The sequence below is a fragment of the Dermacentor andersoni genome, chromosome 1 (assembly GCF_023375885.2).
Source record: "Dermacentor andersoni chromosome 1, qqDerAnde1_hic_scaffold, whole genome shotgun sequence".
NCBI lineage: Eukaryota > Metazoa > Arthropoda > Arachnida > Ixodida > Ixodidae > Dermacentor > Dermacentor andersoni.
In genome coordinates, this window is record NC_092814.1 from 353,985,153 (window position 1) to 354,005,827 (window position 20,675).

The window sequence follows — 20,675 nt, forward strand, 5'->3', positions numbered from 1 at the left end:
TGAGTTGCCAGTGTGAATGAGCCCCAAAGGCTGTGTGCTTGACATGCTTGAATACAGTCACAAACTGCAGGAAGTTGCTTTACCTGGTTAATATCTAGAACTTTTTTTCTGCACATGAATTCTAACTACTTGAAGTTGTTTAACTACATTCCTTAAATTCAGCATTTCAGCATTCAGTCAGCATTTCAGGCACTAATAAAGAATATTAAAGAAAAAAGTGCAGTTCTGCTTGTATAGCTTAAAACTACTCTAATCTATTTTTATTCGGAATCGGCCCTCCGGGATAGGTCAGAATGGCCACGGACGGCTAATGGCCAATTTGGAATAAAAACAGATTGGAATAGTTTTAAGTTATACTGGCCCTGTTCTCTGTGATAGAAATTTGTGCAAAATGAAAGGTTGTTAAATCATATCTACAATTGGTAGTTGTCTAGAGATGCTGGAAATAATACTGAACTTGAGGACCAGAGTTTTGCTTGAAGATTTCCAGTTATTTTTCATTCTTTATTTGCTTTGTCCATAACCAATATTAAATGGACCAACAACTGACCAAAACTTGTCATGAAAGTTTGTGCAAATGAAAAGAACATGTTGCTTGCAGTTTAAGTAGTAATTATATACAAAAAATTTAGACAGAAAGTCATGGAAGACTGCAGTTGATGGCACTCTGCTGTAAAATTTAGTACTGGTGTTATAGCCCCCGCTGTAGGATCACAGATTGATGTACATACGTTAGCTGTTATGCTTTTTTGCTTAAAAATGGATTGGTTAAATTTTCTAGGAGTTGACAATTTTCGATGTGACGTAAGTTCTCGTTTTCAAGTGCCTTCACAGCAGTGATTGAAACAACAGAACTGTGGCTTTCCTCGGTGCATGACAGCACGCACATGTGCTTTTGTGCAAGTGTGTGAATGAGTCCCCAGTGTCCTGTGGTCTCCCTGTGGGATACAAAATACACAACTTATTCTGTTGTGAAAGGGCACCAGCCAAGTGCTGCCAGTAGAACCACTTGCCATCTGTAGATGTAAAAAACATGTGTCAAAGCGTTTTGTTTTCGAAACCTTGACATAGCTTGGCTCAAGGCTTGACTTGGAAATTACCAGAGCAGTTTGACACCAAAAAGGACAAAAGCATGCAGATATTGTTGTAAAAATAGCATGACAATTCAAGAAGTACGAACTGCGTGGACGTCACCTTTATAATCAGAAGATTTCTTATGGCTGGGTGGCACTTATTGTTGGCTTCTCAATCATGCTGGCATAGAATCACTCACGCTAACTCATCACTATTCCCGACATGTGGCTACATAAACACAATCATGACTACAGGCAGAAAAATTCTTTTAAAAAATTTCGGAAAACATTCCACAATACTGCTGCAGGATTGTGCACTCAGGACGATAAGCTTTCCATTGTGGTAAACAAGGTAGATACTATAAACAATTGGTTTTCAGTCCCTTGAACAACTATTGCTTATAGTTGTGCTCTGATGGATCCGAAACTTATACACAATGAGGCTAGGTCAAGTTAAGCATACCCTTGTGGACCTGATAACCAGCAGTGTAATCATGTTGCGAGACTCGCCTTAACACAGTCATGCTTTAAAGGGGCCCTGAACCACCCCTCGGGCTTGGTGAAATAACATACTCCACGGGTAGCATACGCTGTTGTGAACATCTCAGCCAAGTTCTGCTGTCGTACACGGTCCGTGGAGCTTGCAAGCGGAGCGTGAAGTCACCTTTTTTTCAAATGCTCTCGTTTCAAAAACCCCATGCTCCTTGCTCATTTCTGTGTGCTTCATTTCGTCATAAAGCACACTGCAATATGCGGCTGCCATTGGTCGCTGCGCTCAGCTACACCGTGGCTGCCGCGAGGTGCCGCCACAAGTCCAGTGGCTAAGTGCACTGCGGCTCTCTGAGGACAGCCGCGTTTGGCTTACATTTAGTGCGGCATAGGCACCAAATCGGAAATTGGAACTGCACGCCACGGGGACATCTCCGCCGTAGCCTTCACAGTGCAAGGCGTTGGAGGAGGAAGGGGAGCACAGCTGAGGCCGTGTTTGATTGCCGATAACTCCGCTTCTGCTGAACGCATTGTACTTTTTGCGGCAAAGTGGTTCTGAAATAGCCTATCTTCACTTTAAATGTCTTTCTCCACTTCGATAAAAAGTGGTTCAGGGCCCCTTTGAATTCAATATTGAAAAAAAAAAAAACACTTTCAGGCTAGTTTATTTTATAGTCCACAGCAAATAAGTTTGCATGCACAAACTCTTCATAAACAATTCAAAACTATGAGAAAACTATTTCATGTGTATTCATGATGTTCAATTTGGCTTCAAGAACTAGTATAGTTTATTTTTATCCATGTCAGTGGCATTCTGGGGAGCACATGGCGGGTTCGATTCCCGGTTGCAACTGCCACATTTCGAAGGAGGAGAAATGCAAGACTGCTCCTGTGCTTATATTTAGGTGCACATTATAGGACTACAAGTGGCCATAATTAATCCGGAGCCCTCCACTACAGCATGCTTCATAACCCACTGCAGTTTTGGGACGTTAAACACAACAGTTAAAATTTTACTTGTTGGGGAGCAACAAAAAAAATTGCGAAAAGTTCTCTATGCCATTACTCACACAAAACATAGTTGTGTTTGATGTGTGGCACAGGAATTGTAATCACCGTGACTGCATTGTCCTTGGCCATGTGGGGTTATACTGGGTGTTTTATTTTAGATCATGTGCAGTTTTTAATAATCACCCTTGGCAGGTCGCACAATTCTACTCTTTGAGGTCGACTACTCAGAGGGAGACATTACCTGCTTGAGAAATCAAAATGTGTAATTAACTAACTAGCAAGAAATTGCTAATTAACTTTCTAATTACTTACTTTACGGCACATATTGCAATTTACTCATTGTAGCCGGTGAGTTTGCAAGGTGTATCCACTTCGAACAAACTTTCAGGATGACACCAGTTTCGAGATATTAATTCCCAAAGTTGGCAACAAAACTGGTGCCATCTTCAGTAATCGCTTTAAGTGGCTATGCCTTGTAAGGTCACCGGCTACAACTCATAAATTGCAGTATGTGGCATAAGGTAATAAATTTAAAAGGTAATCAGAGAACTTGTGTTGATTATGCATTTTGATTTTTTGTGTGAGTAATGTCTGCCACTTCTAGTAATCCAGCTAAATGACTACAGTTACACTGTCTACCACAGGCGATTTTTAATGATTCTGTGTGGTCTAAAGAGAACACCCCATATATAGCTAGGGTCATGGAGGAAATGATAGTGTAGATAACTTTGTTTTATTTGGAAGTGACACCAGACTCCATGGCCATTGCCTCGGGACTAATCTGAGGAAGCACAAGAGTAAGAAGGGAATATGGGCTGACCCTGTTATGTAGAAGCTATGATACTGCCACATTGGAGTGTTGAACTTGCAACCTGTGAATTCAGAGAAATTGTGGGTTTGACTCTGAAGGGAGCATATTTAGTTTGAAAGGGACAGTAAAGGCAATTTGATATTTTGTTTTAAAGGCAATTTTATATTTTGTTTATTTGCTTCCAAAACATTAAATTCAGATTGGCTATGCCATGTTTTGCGTATTCTACACATGTTCTTTCTAAATCATGGGTTAAGAGAAACCTGCTTGGACGTCTCCCGATAACCTAATGATACAGGCCAATTGTGAGCGACGTGTGGGTGAAATTTATTGCAGTAACTGCTACTGGAGTCAAAGACTTATGCTTAGCATGGCTTCATTTCAACATGCTACTGTGATTTAGTTGCCTAGTGTAGTTCAGAATGGAGGTGGACAGGGAGATGCCTGCACGCAGGCACAAAGCATTCTAAAGACTTTCTCGGGAACAAAGCAATTGGCTCTTTGTTTGGAGTTTCTCCCAATCGTACACACGAAGCCAGTGAGAAGGATGGAGTGTTGTGTCTGCTTGCCAAGGAAAACATCAGCTCAGCATTGATTTTATTTTAGGGCATAGGAACATATGTACCTCTCACACCATGCCTCAACTTGAGGTCTTGAGTTCACTTTCTGGTGTGAATTGTACGATACTCAAAGGGACCAGAGCAAGCTTTGCATGAAGCTGTTGGTGAGCGTGCGACTTGGGGTGACTAGTGACAGATATATGGACTATGGTCATTGGAATAACATTTGTCTGTGCTCTGTGTCACGAGATGGTGTCACGAGTGTTGCTGCACGTGCCTGTCGTTCCAGTGTACTGGTATTTCATAAACTGTGATATGTTTTAGACAGGCTAAAGCTCCTTATTAACTCGTGACTTGCAGCAGTACACGGGAGTGCCAGCAGAGTCACCAGCTACTTCTTAGTTTTCTGTGTTTTATATACATGAGAATTGTGAACACTGGCAAAGTCGTGTGTTAGTGACCTATAAATTGTGACCTAATGTATGCATCATAAATTAAATTCACTTTAGTGTCCCTTTAAGCAAAAAATGCAAAGCATGAATTTTTAGTACTCTGGAGTCTAGCCGATGGACCACATCTTCACTCTGTGCAGTTCCAGTTACTGTTGCTTGCGAAGAAGTGTAATGAAATATTGGGAAAAGATCGATAAAAAATTAAGGCACTGCTGCCTTAGTGGTGCTGTCCAGCAAGTGCCCTCACTGTCACTCTGAAAAGGGGGCAGGAAACCAGAATGCATTTGCATGTCCGTCAAAAAAGAAAAAAGCATGGCCGGTACAACGTAAAACTATCCCAATTTGTTATTATTCCAAATCTGCCAGCAGCCCTCCGTGATACCTAAAAATAGCTGGGGCTCTGCCCATATGGGTGTGGCACCCACCCATACGGGCTGGACACGAACCATTCTGACCTATCAGGGAGGGCTAATGACCGATTTGGAATAAAAACAGATTGGAATAGTTTTACGTTGTAGGGCCCCACATCTGCACATTGAAGTCCTCCAGAAGCTGATCACTATTTGCACACATTTTAAAATATTTATTGATCACAAAGTTTAAAAACCTTACTTTTCACATTGCCAAAGGCGCACTAGTTTTGTGTTCTTTTTTTCTATGTTCTCTAGCTGATGCTCTTGGTTGTCAGTCTTGCTGTCGTTCGTGCTTATAGTCAAGAGAGATTGCAGATTCAGAAAATTTGGTTTGGAAAATTTTCTTGCATTTTCTGAATGAGCTGCTGCATGCATGGTCACTTTCAATTACGTCACAAAAGGGGGAGGAGGGTCATGAAAAAATTGGTAGATGGTTCCTTTAACCAGACATTGTTCTATTTGTGGCCTTGTACCAAGTTTTGTTCTTTGCATCAAGGAATGTACTTCTTAAGAGTTTGCGGCTGTTTGTGCAGCTGCATTCTTTTACACCTGAGGCCACTTTGGTGTGTTCAAGCTTGTTACATTTCAATATTGTAATTTTTTTTTTTCAGGCTGAAAACATCCCTGTCGTTAGGCGTCCTGACAGAAAGGTGAGTTGCTCTCACCAGGGAGGAACTTATTCTCTCCAGCACTGGAAATGGCTTTCTTTGTTGTCTCTTGTGGTCGTAGAGCATTAAAATAACAGAGCAGCCATGCATTTTATTGCACAAGAATATGCTTTGGCTTAACCCTTTGTGGATCAACGTTGGGACCTCAGCACCATCAGAGAATAACTATGCTGATGTGCTGTTGGAAAATGCTTTCCGAGATCATTTAAATTGCATGCATTTTTCTTTTTGGTGTATGTGCAATGCAGTATGTTGGGAACTCGCACTAATTCACGATCCTATAGTTTCACCCGCTTGCCTATTGTTCGCAGCGCAAAGATATGCAGAGCGTCAGGGCAACTTCTGGTTGAGCTCTATTTCTTTGCCATGGCTAAGCATGGCGACATTCTCGCTGCACACATTTTATGGGAATGATTCTCATGATGTCAGGGACTGTGATGATGTTTTTTAACACCTTACAGAAATTAAACATCCTACACCAGACAGCAGATGCAGAAGCCATGTCATCTGACTAGGGTGGCAGAAGGAAGGCAACAGAAGAGGGACAGTCTTGTTTTTTAAAATGTGCACTAAAAATCCCAGGCTCTAGCAATGCTTCAAACAGTATCATGCTGTTTTCATGTACATATTGGGCAAAGACTTGTACGTACAAGGATGCTGAAAAAAAGTGTAGTTCCTCATGGTGTTTTTGCACATAAGTAGTACTTTTCTTTTGTGATTCCTAAAACTAGGGAAAAATGTAGTTTCATGTTGTACTGGTCACAAAGTGGATGCAAGTTTAGGGTTGCAAAGGGTTCAGCATGAGCAAGCTTGGGATAATGAAAAAGAGGAGTCCTTCAAATGGTGATGTGCATATACATGGTAGGCTTACTAAAGTGCCTTGGCATCTCCTGGCACGTGCTGGTGGGCGAGTTGGTTGTACATGATTACAACGAAGGTGCCAAATAAAACAATGGACGAAGGAAGGCGACACAGGAAGGAAGCGACAAGGAAGTACCTACGTGGTCGTCCCGTGTCGCCTTCCTTCGTCTTTTGTTTTATTTGGCGCTTTCGTTATAATCTCCTGGCCTCAGCGAAGTTTTTTTCTGACCAGCTACCACAATGGGCTGACGGTGTCCAACCATGTTGCAGGACATCCTTGCCTACTTGAACGGGGAGACAGCCACCTCTGCCAATATCGACAAGAGCGCCCCCATCGAGATACCCACACAAGGTGGGTAGTGGGTAGGCATGTCCTAGTGCGGATGGTAGGTGCACTCAGACCATTCTGGGCTGTATCCTTCACTTGTGTCCTGGTTACCCCAGCATACTAAGCAACCTAATGATACATTGTGTTTTTTCATGCTGTGGGTTCTATTCCACTGTTAGCATAATTCAAGAAATGTAGAACACATTAAGTGGAGTAATACTACCCAGTGAGCCAGTAGTCATTGAAAGCAAGGAAAGCAAAGACCCATAAGAGTGTTACAGTGAACAAAAACTTGCCTTTTCCACCCATACTTACCCTGGTTGCAGTGACTGCTGGCCCCTTGAGGTTTGTTCTAGTGTGAGACTGAGCATTGTTTTGGTTGTTCAGTAAAGACAGTTTAAAGGCTTACTAAAAGACAATTTAGCGCTTTGTCTGAATGATTCTGAGTGCCCATTCTTCCTTTCCGCTACCTTCCTTCTGTAATCCTCCTCCCTCATAGAGCGCTGGTTTAAAACCTCTCAACACGTGCGCAAGAAAAATTGCTTATATTTTGTGTTGTACTACATTTATTATCAATAGTCGTCTTGAAACTGTATTCCATGCGGTAAATTCATATTTATACATATGCTGGCATAAAGTATGCTACGTGAAAAAAAGTTTGGAACCTTTTGGTGGCACTAGCGATTAGTGTGGTGACGTGGAAATGTTGTGTCACTACACTAAGCCAATCACGTGCATGCAATGGCGGGAGAGTGGAATTATGAGAAGGACGGAGGCTAGATGAAAAAAATGGTGCTACCTTGAAGCATCTAGGGACCTTAAGCGCATAGGTCTCGTTGGTGCATGTAGGTAATGACATAAGTATATTCTATTTAAGGGCATTGAGATTGTTTTATTATTATGAGTATTGAAACCATTTTCTTTATATAATAATATTAAGGAAGCTTTAAGTTCCTGTTAAATTTTTTTTTTGCACTGATTTCAAATGTGTTATTAGTCTTGGCGTAGGAAAATTAGTCCCAAAACAATTAAGATATAATTTCCATTGTTCAAAGTGGGAAAAATATGGCATAAAAATTATTTTTAAGGCATTGTTAGATAGCCTAAAGAGTAAGGAATGAAATGCTGGGGGCGATTTCTTGATCTGATCATTATCATCTATTTTACATTCAATTGATAAACCTTCTAAATTTGCAAAGTGGCAGAAATATTGCAAAATAATTCATTTGTGAATGAAGAAAAAAAATTGCCTCCAATATTTAATTTCTTACTGTTAACTATGTTACTAACTCCTTACAACTGAATTATCGTGATGCTTTTTTTGCTTTTTTTTCCCATAGTGGCCTCAAACAATGGAAGTGAAATGTTAGTTATCTTGGGAACTAATTGGCTGACACCAAGATAATTACATATTCTGAAATCAATACAAAAACTTAGTTCACTAATACCAGTAACAAGCAAAGGAAATGGTTTCATTACCAGTGCATCCCCCACTATGCATGCAATGAACAATTGCGGTGCACTTTAGTGCAGTCACTAAAACAGGGTAGCAATCACTCACATGTGTACTATTAACTCACTGGCAGGGCATCCAGCAGCTCATGCAAGGCCAGAAGGAGTTGGCATGGTCATTGTGTGTCTGCTGTACTTCTGCATTTTTAAAAATAAATTCTAGCTCATTGCGAAAGTGGTAGGAAGGTTCAGTAGTGACCTGTGCAGCGTAGCCTGTGACATGCATCTGAAATTGAAATTCACATTAGTGTCCCTTTTACCAGCCATTATTGATGCTCATTGAGAGTGCAATGTGCACAAATCGCATGTTGCCAACAAGAGACATTATTTGTTGTGCAATGAAAGCACAGACAAGGTCATCGTTGTCGACACTTGTATGGCAAGGTGCCTTTTCTTTCATGCTGGCGTGACCTCCTGGCATGGCAGAAAGTACATCTTGCAACTTGTTGTGCGACGTATAACGACCGGATTAGTGGTGATAAGGGCTCTCCAAAATAAGATGGTCTGCCTAGGTCACAGAGAGATAGCAATGTTTGATGCCGTAATTTAAATGACTGCTGACATATTTTAGAAGTTGTTGAAATTTTAGCGCATGCTTCTTGCATTTATTAACATGACACTTGGCAAGTATGTAGGTTGGGAAATGCAATATATCTTCAGTTGATATAATTAAAGTTGGTCTTGAAGTGGCATCATTGACCTGGCAGTTGTTACGCAGAGCAAAATCTGCTGAGTTTTTGTAGCGATGGCTAGATATGGTGATGTTTGCTCTTAAAAAAATGAACAAATTGGTAGCATGCGTATCTTCTGGCTGTGCTCACGTGTGGCAGCCACAGCAATTGCAGGAACTGGGTGAGCCATTGTATTATGACGTCATGGTGACAGTCCACCTGTTGGCTACCAAAATCAAAACTAGGCTGTAGAAAAAGTATTATACTAAATTATTTAGTGCGCTCATAAGCTTTCCACTATTTTTTCTTCAGCGTAGAAGGTCTGGGCTTTTCTATGGTGCAAGAAAAAAGAGGGACAAGTAATAAATGACGGTATTACTTTTAAAGGGACTTTCGATGCAAAGCTTAGGTTTAGCTTATGAAAAAAAGCAAAATACCCTACATTCGGGAACATGAAAGAAAATGCCGTTTGATTGTGAGATTTTTTTTCCGAGGAACTCGCTCATACTACCTTGTGATAGTGCCGCACGTAGGCTTTTGCATGACTCAGTCAGCTTGGGCTGCAGAGTGCTGCTGTTTACAGCAATGCCTTTGATGCGTGATTTCAACGGCATCTCATTGCCAAAGTGAATCCATTGACCCGACATAGCGCTTCAGTGTTGACGGCAGATGTTCATTGGCAATTGATGGTGTCCAAATCCATGCCCCAAAGATAAAGGCTATGCTTTTGCTGACTGCATGCACAAGAAGCAATCGCGGAGCTCGAAATGTGTCATCACATGTGCAGCATAGGTCAGTGTACTTCATGTACTGTTTGGTTTTGTCCTTCTGTTGACACATTTCCTGAACACCCTTCCCTTCACCAACTGTGACAACCTCTGTGTAGCACCTTCTAACTTAGTGAGAATGCCAGAGAATGGGCTTCAAGATTGTGTACGCCATTTTACACATGACAGGCAATGCTGTGGGAGCTACGCAATTAGTAAGGTCCTAGAGGTCTCACTCCGTTTGTTTCACAGGGCAGTTGTCTCTGATCTGTGATGCCTTCTATATGGAATAACTACTTCGTATATTACAACTACAGCATGCAGACGTAAGGTTACGTCAAATCATGTAGTATCTGATGTAACCTTATGTCAAAGATTATGTTAGATACTGAAGTTCATGCAAGTAGAGCATGTTTCTAGTTTGGCAGGCGTGACGAAAAAGGGGATGACAGAAAAGTATTACCTGTTAGCAGTAGTGTGGTGAAAGCTGATGTGAAGCACCTGGCTTTGCAGCAGTCAAGCTGCAGAAAGTGGGGAAGGGGGAGGTGTCACAGGTTCTGTGTAGATGTGCTTCATGTGTTCTCTTTAACAGTAGACTACACTGCGCAGCATGTTTCGTGTCATTGCAGGTTGCTGCTTCTGTTTCCTTCTTTTTTTGCTGCCTCGTGTATTGATGTACAGTATAGTTTTGTGCTTAACTGTTTATTTTGTACTCCACAGATTTTTATTTGTGCCCAAATAAAGCAAACACCAAATAAGCAAGTCAGTTTCAAACAGAAAGGTACACTTAAGATGGGCTGCATAAACCTGACAAGCTTGGCTTTAATCATGGGCACCTTGTTGTTCACCTAATCACCTTGGAGTGCGAGTAGAAACCTGGCTAACATGCAGTTAGTCAGCTAAGCTTATAGACTATTTTTCTTAAGGCTTTTCTTTATTTTATTCTTTTACTGTGCATTTTTGCAGCTTGTTGGTTGGTCACATTTGGCAGCAGGCCAACTTTTTTCTTTCTAGTAGAAATAGCATTTGGGACATGTTGATAAATTGGTATTTCATGGAAAAGCCAGGGATAACATACATGTTTTGTTGTAACCAATACAATGTGGCATGTTTGAGCGCTGTCAGAAGCATTCTTTTTCTTGCAGTGAAGAGAACAGCTGAGGAGCCCCAAAATGAAGTGGTCAAGAAGCCACGTCTCGAGGTGAGTGCTATTGTCACACTTGAGTTTCCCACCAACCCGTGAAAAAAGAAAGGGGGGCTCATTCATGCCACAATGCTCGAGGTTTTTTTCTTCGTGTTCGTGCATTTACAGTGCGAGAAAATGGGAATAGGAGAAAACACTTACTCGTAGGACAAGTGTCACGTGTACGTGTCCATTTATTTATTTTACCTTCAAGGTGTGCACATACATACATGAGAAGATACATAACTTGCAGGGCATGCGCTTCATTTCATTTCATACTGTGAATGTTTGGGCACCAGCTGTACTAAAATGATGTGCTGCTTGGTTAGCTTTCCCGTTTTCCTAGTGCTCGTGCCTCTTACTTGCACTTCAATTAGCTGTTGATAGTATTTACTGATGTGGCTTTATCCTTTTATAACAACTGACACTTGCTCTCTATCGCCCGGTCATAGGCTATGCTGCTACATTGGCCCCCACTGCGAGTTGCAGCATACAAGGCGTCCGAGTGAGCCGGAGCAAGTGTCAAAATGTCGCAGTGTCCTGCTTCCACATACTTTGTCGTGACATCCCGACACAGTATCCTTCTAGGAAACGAAACCGAAATTGGCTGTACAAAAGCTGTTATGTAAAACTATTTAGGAAGCTTTGAGGCTTGTGACTATTTTTTTTGGGTTTAAAGCCCTAGGACCTTCATTTAACACAAAGAAATTAAGTCGAAAATATGTCAGTACTCCTTTAATGTACTTTAATTTCCCGATGCCTCAAATTTATGTGATAGGGTGTGTCTTTAGCTTAGCCAGTAATGAAAAGGGGGGGGGGGGAAGAAAAGCATTAGCTGTGAAGAGTGTGTTGAATTCTATTAAAAATGTATTGTTCAGATGTTAATGGTCTGCTACAAGGAACCTTAACATAGCACAATGGATTTGAAAAACAAGCAAACAGGCAAAGAGTACAAGCTATGGAATTGTGAATGTGTAGCACTGGGAAAGAAGTTTTGAAGTAGCTGCGGTGTTCGGCTGCCGAACATGAGGGTGAGAGTTTAATTCCTAACAGAAGTGGTCACATGCTGATTGGGGTATAAAATAGTCACAGGAAGGAAGAACAAGGAAGCTTTTGTACTTAGACGAGGTGCATGTTTTAAGAACTTCACAGGGTCAAAATTAATCCATAGGCCTCCACTATGGTGTCTTTCATAGGCTAAGTGTTGGTTTGAGATGGTGAACCTCGTGAATCAATCTATTAATTGTGGCTTTTGGCAAGGTTGTTGTAATGAATTCATATTAGTCCGTGACTGCAGTCACCGTAATTACAGTCGAACCTCAATATATTGAACAGCGTGGTGATTGCAAAATAGTTCGATATAGCATGAATTCGACATATAAAATCACGTAAGAAATGCGTAAGAAACTTCTGCATATCCATCAATGAACCAAGGGCGCTATCGGGGATTATTGTTCGGGGCGCGTTTTAAGTTGTGCCACGTGCAATTAACCTAGGCTGCACCAACTTCGTCAGCTACGAGCACGCGGTCGATTGCGCCGCATGCAATTAGCCTAGGCAGCACCGACTTTGTCAGCCGCGTGAAGTCCGGGCGGCCTAGGCCAAACACGTGCGGCGCAACCGAATGTGCGCTCCGAACAACGATTCTCTATCGCACCCCAATCGTGGCGCGGTAAATACTTGAAGATTCACACAAAGTATTTATTTATTGGGCTGAAAGTACTGCAGTAGTGTAGCCTGCTTCTTATTGGCAGCCGCATGCTTAAACATGGAGTCCTCAGCATAGTCTAAACAATCCGCAAGCGATAGGCCGGTGCCTTCTATTGCGCCTCAGTAGCGACGTAGAAGGGCCAAAGCAGCTACAGCCTCAGTTGAAGTCGGGAGCAGGGCAACATCAGCGCTTGTGGAATGAACCTCGGCAGCGTCTTCATTTAGTCGCTACTTCTGCTGCGATCTCCAAGTCTGTCAATCGAAGCATTTTGAAGCAGTGTCATTAACAAAGTATTAAGTGGCATCTGCCGACGTGTCCATGAGTGAGCCCAATGAGCACGCGCTGTCGCGCATCTTTGTGGGTGCAAACCGCCAGTCCTCGCGAGGCGCAGCAGACGCAGAGTGCGGCACTGAGGAGGAGTCACTGCGAAATGGCGCCCTCGGCGCGATCGCAGCAGTAGGGCACGCCCATCGCACCAATTGCTATCGTCGAGGGTGTTACGGGAAAGCTCATCGTCTGTCAACAGAGAGCGCCTGGTCTAGGGTGGCGGAGTTCGATATATCCACTTTACGTACGACCCCATTCGAAATAAAAAAACATTAAATGCATGCGATTTTCCAGGTGATATAGAAAGTGTTCGATATATATATCTATGTTCGATGTATCGAGGTTTGACTGTATATAATCGTGCTGAACAGCATCACATTGAGTTTAGCTCACAGCGGTTTCACCATGTTTTGTCTATATGTGTGCAGGAGACGCAAATGCAGCGTGCCAAGGAGCAGTTTTCGGCTCGCTTGGATGCTCCCAAGGAAGCACCTGTGGTCACTGAGCAGATCAGGTACTGCTTTCAGTATGATGCACTCCTGCGTGGTTCACTGTGATTTGTGCATCCTCACACGACTGCAGCATTTGAAGGTACGATGAAAGACATATGGGAACAAATACAGCATTGACTGGTGACTGAATTATGTTAAGAAGGTATACAGTGGGTGAAGGCAGATTTGCACTGGGAAATATGGTCACCCATCACAGGACTGCAAAAAGAAATTAATGTTTTTTAAAGACGTACAGTAAAACATTGTTATAACAAAGCTGAAGGGTGGGTTGCAATTACTTCATTATAACCATTAGTTCGTTATAGCCATTATCCATTTCTATCCACAATTAGCAAGCAAGAGAGGATGTGCTCACCACCAAATCTCATAGCAGCCCGCCACGGGAAAAAAAAAAAAAATGGCCGTTGCGTGGAAAAGAACAAGCGAAAAAACAACAGCAAGGAATTGATACTTTTTTCACTCCAAACGGCTCATCACTGATTGATGAGCAGCACACCAGGTGGCAGCTCACTTCGCAGAAAAAAAGGCCTTGATAGATTTTTGCTGCGTCTTCTTCAGGCGAATGATGGCTTTTGCAGCAGCAGCCGCTATTTCGAGTCTGTCCTCGCCGTCATCGTGAGCGCCAAAGAAGTGGCGGAGCAGGTCTGCCACATTTAGTGCTTGTGCGGGTGTTGGTACGTTGGGTTCGCCAATATTAGGCTCCGGGCTGTCGTCGACACATTCGTCACTGTCGTCATTGGGCACCCCCGTTACCACGCGCACAATTTCCGCCTCCGTTATCTCTTCGGTCGTCACCGCGTCAGCATCGGGACTGACATACTACATGCAGAAGGTGTCGCAGTCGGGTACAACGCCGGCGTCAAGGACGGCGTCCCACAATGGTGGGCTTGGTCTCCCGCGGCACCCTCATTGGCGGCGGCACCAATATCTTCGCTGTAACCGCCGCTGCTGACGCCAAATGAGGCATGCCGGAAGCAAGTGGCGATCGTGCTTGCCGGTACAGCCATCCAAGCAGCCTGTAGCGTCTCGATCGCCATGTACAAGTCAATCGTGGACTCGCGCTTCATGCTCATATCGAGCAGAATCCGGTCGATCACACGCTTGCGGTAGCCCGACTTAAAGTTCATGATAACTCCTTGGTCGAGGGGTTGCACAACTGCAGTACAGTTTGGCGGCAAGAAGCATAACTATGTTCTTGAGCACAGCGGTAGTGTGGTGGGCCCCGCAGTTGTCCAGTACGAGGCATATCTTCCGGTTCTGCTTGCCCAGCTGCTTGTCCCACTCCCGCAGCCATTGTGCGAATATTTCTCTTGTCATCCAAGCCTACACATAACTCACTTGGAGCTTTCGTTCGCCTTTAAAGCATCGTGGGGACGCACTTTTGCCGACCACAAGGGCCGGCAGCTTTTCCGACCCAGCCATGTTGGCACTAAGCAACGCGGTCACGAGGACCTTGCTCTGCTTGCCGCCCTGGCAGCGTTCACCTTTGAGGGCCAAGGTTTTTTGCGGCAGCATCTGGTAGAGCAGGGCAGTCTCATCCGCGTTGATCAAATCCCTGGCACTGTATATTTCTAGCAGCTGTCCAAAGTTTGTCTGCAGTGTGCTTTGAAGCGAGAGGCAGACGAAGCATTTGCTCCCCACTGCTGGTGCTTTTCATGGTACTGTCGTCCCACTGCAGGCAACACTATCCGCTGCGGGGGTGGAATTGACGCGAAAGCTGCTTTGCTTAATTCGTATCGCTGATATGAAGATATTTTCGACGTGGCATGAAACCTTATCTTTCGTTGCTGACTGTCAAATTCAACAAAATGAATTTTCTCTCATTCAAATTCGTTTTTTTTTTCGATTGCCCGATTATTCAGAAAATCTTTTGGCCCTTTCCATGTAAAACAATATCTATTGGCGATTGTACTTAGGTATTTTTATAAAAGGTCAAATTTCAATACAACAAAATTTCGATACAGTCGAACCCGGCTATATCGAACTCTAAAAAAAATTCGTATCAGTTCGATATAGGGCATAATTCGATATAAGCCTGCTAAAGAATTGGACGTCACAAAAGCACATCCCATTTATAAAATCACTTTATTGATGAAACTAGCTTAGTTTTGCATGAAATAGTCCCGTATTTTCTTCTGCTTGGGTAATTTCGCTGCCTGCGACGCCCGCACTTCTCCACATTGTCTAAAGAGTCGGAGCTGCTGAAGCCACAACCTTCCACATTTGCGCAGAAGTGCCGGACTAGTGCGAGTGCACCAATCACCTCGTAGAATGTGGGCAAAGGATCATAGTCGCTTTCCTGATTGTGCCCACTTTCACTTGTGCTCGGTTTGTTGTCGGCGATGTAGTTTTCGTTTTCGGGCTCTCCCATGGTCGCGACGCCATCATCTGCACTCACAAACTCGTCAACCATTGATTCATCAACGGGATTCATCAACGGCTTCCGGAAATTCTGACAGCTCGCTCCAAACTACTGCAACGCCGACAACAGCTTCGTTGCACTCATCAGAATTTTCAGTCATCACCGGGCACGCGGAAGCTGGCACATCTGAAGCAATTTCGGATGAACCACTTGTACACGGCTGCCTTGACATCTTATACACGGCCGTGCGTACGCGTGCGGCACCACGGGCACTGGGTCACGAGTTTGTCTGCTTTATCCCTAATCTCCCCCTTATTCTTAAAGATCGGGCTGAGAGTGCTCCTCGGAATCTTTCACGCTGCGGCGAGATCTGACTTCTCACCGTGTTCGACTCGTTTTTATGATTTCGAGCTTCACGGCAAAAGGCAAATTCTGCCACTTCATCACGGCAACACTTCATCACGGCCCACAAAGCGCAAACACAGTGAACCAGAAAAGCAGCGAGGCAACTCGGACTTGCACCATGTTGCACGACAAGGGCACGAGAGCCTCTGATTGGCTGCTTGAGCAAGCGCTGCGGGCAGGCCAGGATAATTTTTTGCTGCCGAGGGGGGGGAGGGGTGGGTGCCGACGGCTCGCGCGATGCGGCGCGGTCACGGTAGGGTGAGGGGTGACTGTCGCAAGGGAAAGTCAACTTATGGGGGCACTTTTGCATGACTTGACGTTCAATATATCAGGAGTCACTGCTATTTTTGTTCGATGTAAGTGTAATTTTTGCTATGTATACTCATTGTAATATACTGTGTTCAGAAATTGTTCGATATACAGGATAATTCGATGTAAACGGGTTCGATATAATCTGGTTCAACTGTATAACAAAGTAAATTTCCAATTTTGCCGACTTTGTTATGTCGAGGTTTAACTGTATATTGCCCTTGTTAGCTTGTCTGGATGCTTATGCAACATTGTACATTTGTCAGTGGAAGGTGTGCAATTACACTGGTAGTAACGGAGGGCTACTTTACTAATTATAGCAGTTTTGTCTGTATTGTTGTTTTTCCATTTTTGTTAACACATGTACCAGACTGGCAAACCCACCTGTTTCCACAGGACAGTGGCAATGAGTAGACTATTCTGTTCTTGAGTGCTGCTTTCTTGTTATGAAGCAATTAGCCTAACATGCTACTTTTGTGCACAATTGTCTGTTGTTGATTAGATTTCAGTTTAGTTACCTGAATATGGAGAAACTGTCATGAGAAGTTCCCTCCCCCAAGAAAGTCAGGCAAAATGTAGAACCCCTTTAAGTGTTGGCAGTGGTTTATTGTAATGTCAAAGTCTGACTAATATTACAGTAAAACTCATTTATGTAAGAAATTGTACAATTTGACTCGCCATTTTCTTTCATATATGCGTTGTACTGTGTTATGTGCTTCTTACTCATTACAATTTGGAGATATCTGACCATGCACCAGTTAACCCAGACAAACCTTGGAACAGGGTGAGGGCAGAATGCTGCTGGTGGATAGGCTTGGCCTGGCTATCACACTGACTTTTCTGCCATTAATGAATGCACATCAGTTTAGCTTACTGCTTTTGTATGTTCATGTGCACATTTATTACCAAGTGCTTTTCTTTTAATATGCCAATTTTTTTATCCTGTGTTTAGCTCTGTAATATGTGACTGCGTGAAACTCTCAAATTTTGTAATCATTCCTTTTAGTCTTGGATTGTGGAGTATGTTGTGCTTATCTTGTATTTAGCAAATTTATATATTCTCTGTATTTTCCTAGAAACCACATGCCAGCTCCACGCTGCCATGTCTTGTAACCGTAGGGGGCAGCGTGGTTTTCAAGCTGCCTTTGCGGGGCATTTCCCTCTGTGCTCCAACCTTTTGGAAAGAAAATAAACTTCAAACTTCAAACTTGCGTATGTCCAGCTAGCCATTTTTAAACATTCCAGACACGGTAGCACCATTGTCTTGTAGTTGTAGACTGTGAGTAATGCAGCTGATCAGGCTTTTTTCCGCCCTGCCTGTATGTCAGTATCAACATTTTGTGTCATATGACCTCATTGACACATTTCAGTGCTTGCATTGATAGCACATAACAGGCCCCCTTGGTCTAACCTGTATATGTATTAGCTTAGATGGTTGTTTGTAGTGTGGTCATTCAAGTGAAAAATCTAGTGCAGTCACATTAATAGCGGTGTGATTTCTATTGAACACTTTCAGGTGCCACGCCTACTATGCAAGTTCTGACTGCCCTTGGAGCATGATTAAAAGATTGAAACATGTTGCTATTGTCACTTGTTTAGAAGACAGTATGTGTCTTTCTTTTTTTAAAGAAGCTATTATAGGTTTTAGGCGTGGTCAGTCTGCAACCTGGCATGGTGCTGCAAAGGGGCCATGGTGCAGATTTACTGTGGTAGCAGTACTGTCCTTTGAAATCTAAGGTGGATTTCAGTGAAAGAAAATATTTAAATTATTCAGTTACTATATTCACTTATTTCAATGAAAGGAAATAAAACAAAGCGAACATTGGTAGCAGAGACATGGGTTTCGGTAGCTCTATCTTTGTTGGGAACACTATGAGCATGCTGCTTATCAGTATAAAGCGCTACCGAACTATTGCTGAAAGATAGTGTTGTCTAGCTAGAGGAAGTTTTTTTTTTTTTTTGTCAGCTTGGTATGCGGTGGCCATGGTTGCCATGTGCTTTCTTATTGTTTGTGAGGAAGTGCGTGGCTGCTAGTGACTCTGCAACTGTCCAACTAACTTGGCAGAGGCCGCTCAATGATGGAGGGAGGATTTAGGCAGTTGCAAAGTGATAGAACTTGTGGCATTGCTGACAGAAAAATTAGGGCATCCGAACAGCCTTAAACTTATCAAGCCAAGTGGTCCAAGTTTTTGGGTGTGTACCAGTTGGCATGGTAGCATTTGGGCTGCTCTCTAACGTGCACCATTGCTGTCTCAAGATGAAGGGCCCTGTATTGGCCTGTGTATGGCCCTGCAAGAAACACCAGTTGCTCAGCACCAATAATATCACCTAAGTGCTCTTAATAGCTGTGCAAAAGTGTGCTGTGCGGCCTCACATGCCTGGGCACATAATGATGACAGCCAGACAGCTTGGTGGTGCATTGCTTTCTTTGCATGTCGCATGTTGCAGGTCTCTGTCCGAGGCCATGTCCGTGGAGAAAATTGCAGCCATCAAGGCCAAGCGCTTGGCAAAGAAGCGAGCCACCATTAAAGGAGACGATGACCTTGGCCTGGCTGACATGCAGGGCATCCTCGAATACGATGTGGACGTCACACGCGACATCCTCAGTCGTGAGCGCCAGTGGCGCACGCGGGCCACCGTGCTCCAGAGTGCTGCAAAGGTATGGCTCGTCAGGCAGGTTTTTTCAAGCTCTTTCCATACTGCAGGAGGTAGCCTAACTTGGGTCACCGCCTCCAATCATGTTTGATGTGCCATAATTGTCATAGCAAAAGGTGAAGAAGGTGCAGCAGAAAGTGGACATGCAAAACTTCACTTGCTTGTTGTCATCTGGGGAAATAAGGGGCAACTAGTAGCCTAAGGGGTGAGACCAGCTTGTCAGCAGCTTTCTGCGAGGTCTGCTTTAGCTCACAGATTTCATAGAGGATACGATTGTGTTACACACTGCTAACAGGGTCCATCTGCAGTATCGAAAGTTAATTTTGGCTGCGCACCTCCTGATGTTGGATTTCTGTGGATAAACACACATTTTACTTTTTTACAAAGAAGAGGCTTCTTAAGAGGAGTGGTGCACATGCTGGACACATTTGCGCAGCATGCAGCTTGAATTGGGCTATCGTGTAACTAGAGCCCCCCCATTGATAGTGACAGACAAAAAAAAAACACACACACAGGAAAGCATCATAGTAGAATGTCGCCTGCTCACTAGTGTCTGTCCTGACATATGCCTTTTCTTACGTAGAAGGCACACGTCATGGCAGGCACATGCAGTTCGAAGTTCTGAATCATTAATTTCTTAGAGAGCATGCACACATGCACATGCAGAAAGCAGAAGTGGTGAGAAATTTCACCTATCACTGTTTTAGGGCCTCTCCAATGATCTGATGCTCACAGCAGTCATTTCCCTGTCCCAATGACTTCATCCCATGATGAGATTTTACTCTAGTCCAGCTTGTGTTCGAGGAAACAATTTGAATTGTTCATAATGAGCACATCATAATTTTGCAGCATCTAGCAATATGTGGCAGACCAAGGTGTGCTTTAATGTGCACCTTACATCTACTACTGAAATTGTTTTCAGTGTAGGAACCTTGTACAAACATTGGAGCCTTCGGTGAAAAGAGAAATAGCTACAGAAGATATGCTAGCTCTGTTAGAAAACAGAGTTCATACACCTCCTTTAAAACCCTTGAATTTAGAGAGTTTAAAGGGCCCTTAAAACTCCTTGAAAATAAATGTGCTCCTTGAATTCCTTGAAAACTGGGGTTGAAGGTGGCTTTTGAACATTCAAATTAACAAACTCCACATAGGGGCGATGCCAAAATCAGATTTTTCAGACTCCCTAGGAGCCCCGAAAACGTTAGAAAAATCGGGCAGTTTGAAAAAATGAATGCATGCTTTTTACTGTCCCCAAGGGCTCAAAACATCACAGGCACGTCCAAAATAGCTCTGCAGGCCTGCCAGTACACTTATTAGGCGTATCGATGCTTGTACTGTGACTGGAGACGGCAGGTGCAAGCGTGTATAATTAAGGAATACATTTCAACACTGTGGCAGGTTGGGTTAGTTGGTACATTCTCTACAGGGGAACAGTACGAAAAGACGAAAAACAAGAAGTGGAACACACACCAGCGCTGTGTGTGTTCCCCTTCTTGTCTTTCGTCTTTTCGCGCTGTTCCCCTGTAAAGGAATACATACTGTATGCCCTGACAGTTACCCCTTCCCACTCTTGGTATCCTTCACTGCAATACTAT

The 20,675-nt window shown here is 43.4% G+C and overlaps 1 protein-coding gene across 1 annotated transcript in view; it reads left to right on the forward strand.

Moving 5' to 3' along the window:
- The window catches only part of hyx (cell division cycle 73 hyrax), an 85,161-nt gene that overhangs the window by 2,481 nt on the left and 62,005 nt on the right, over positions 1 to 20,675 (forward strand). The window contains exons 3-7 of the mRNA XM_050166515.3: positions 5,421 to 5,459; positions 6,609 to 6,690; positions 10,762 to 10,817; positions 13,266 to 13,351; positions 18,874 to 19,084. Coding sequence (XP_050022472.1) covers positions 5,421 to 5,459; positions 6,609 to 6,690; positions 10,762 to 10,817; positions 13,266 to 13,351; positions 18,874 to 19,084 — 474 coding nt within the window. The remainder of the gene's footprint in view (positions 1 to 5,420; positions 5,460 to 6,608; positions 6,691 to 10,761; positions 10,818 to 13,265; positions 13,352 to 18,873; positions 19,085 to 20,675) is intronic.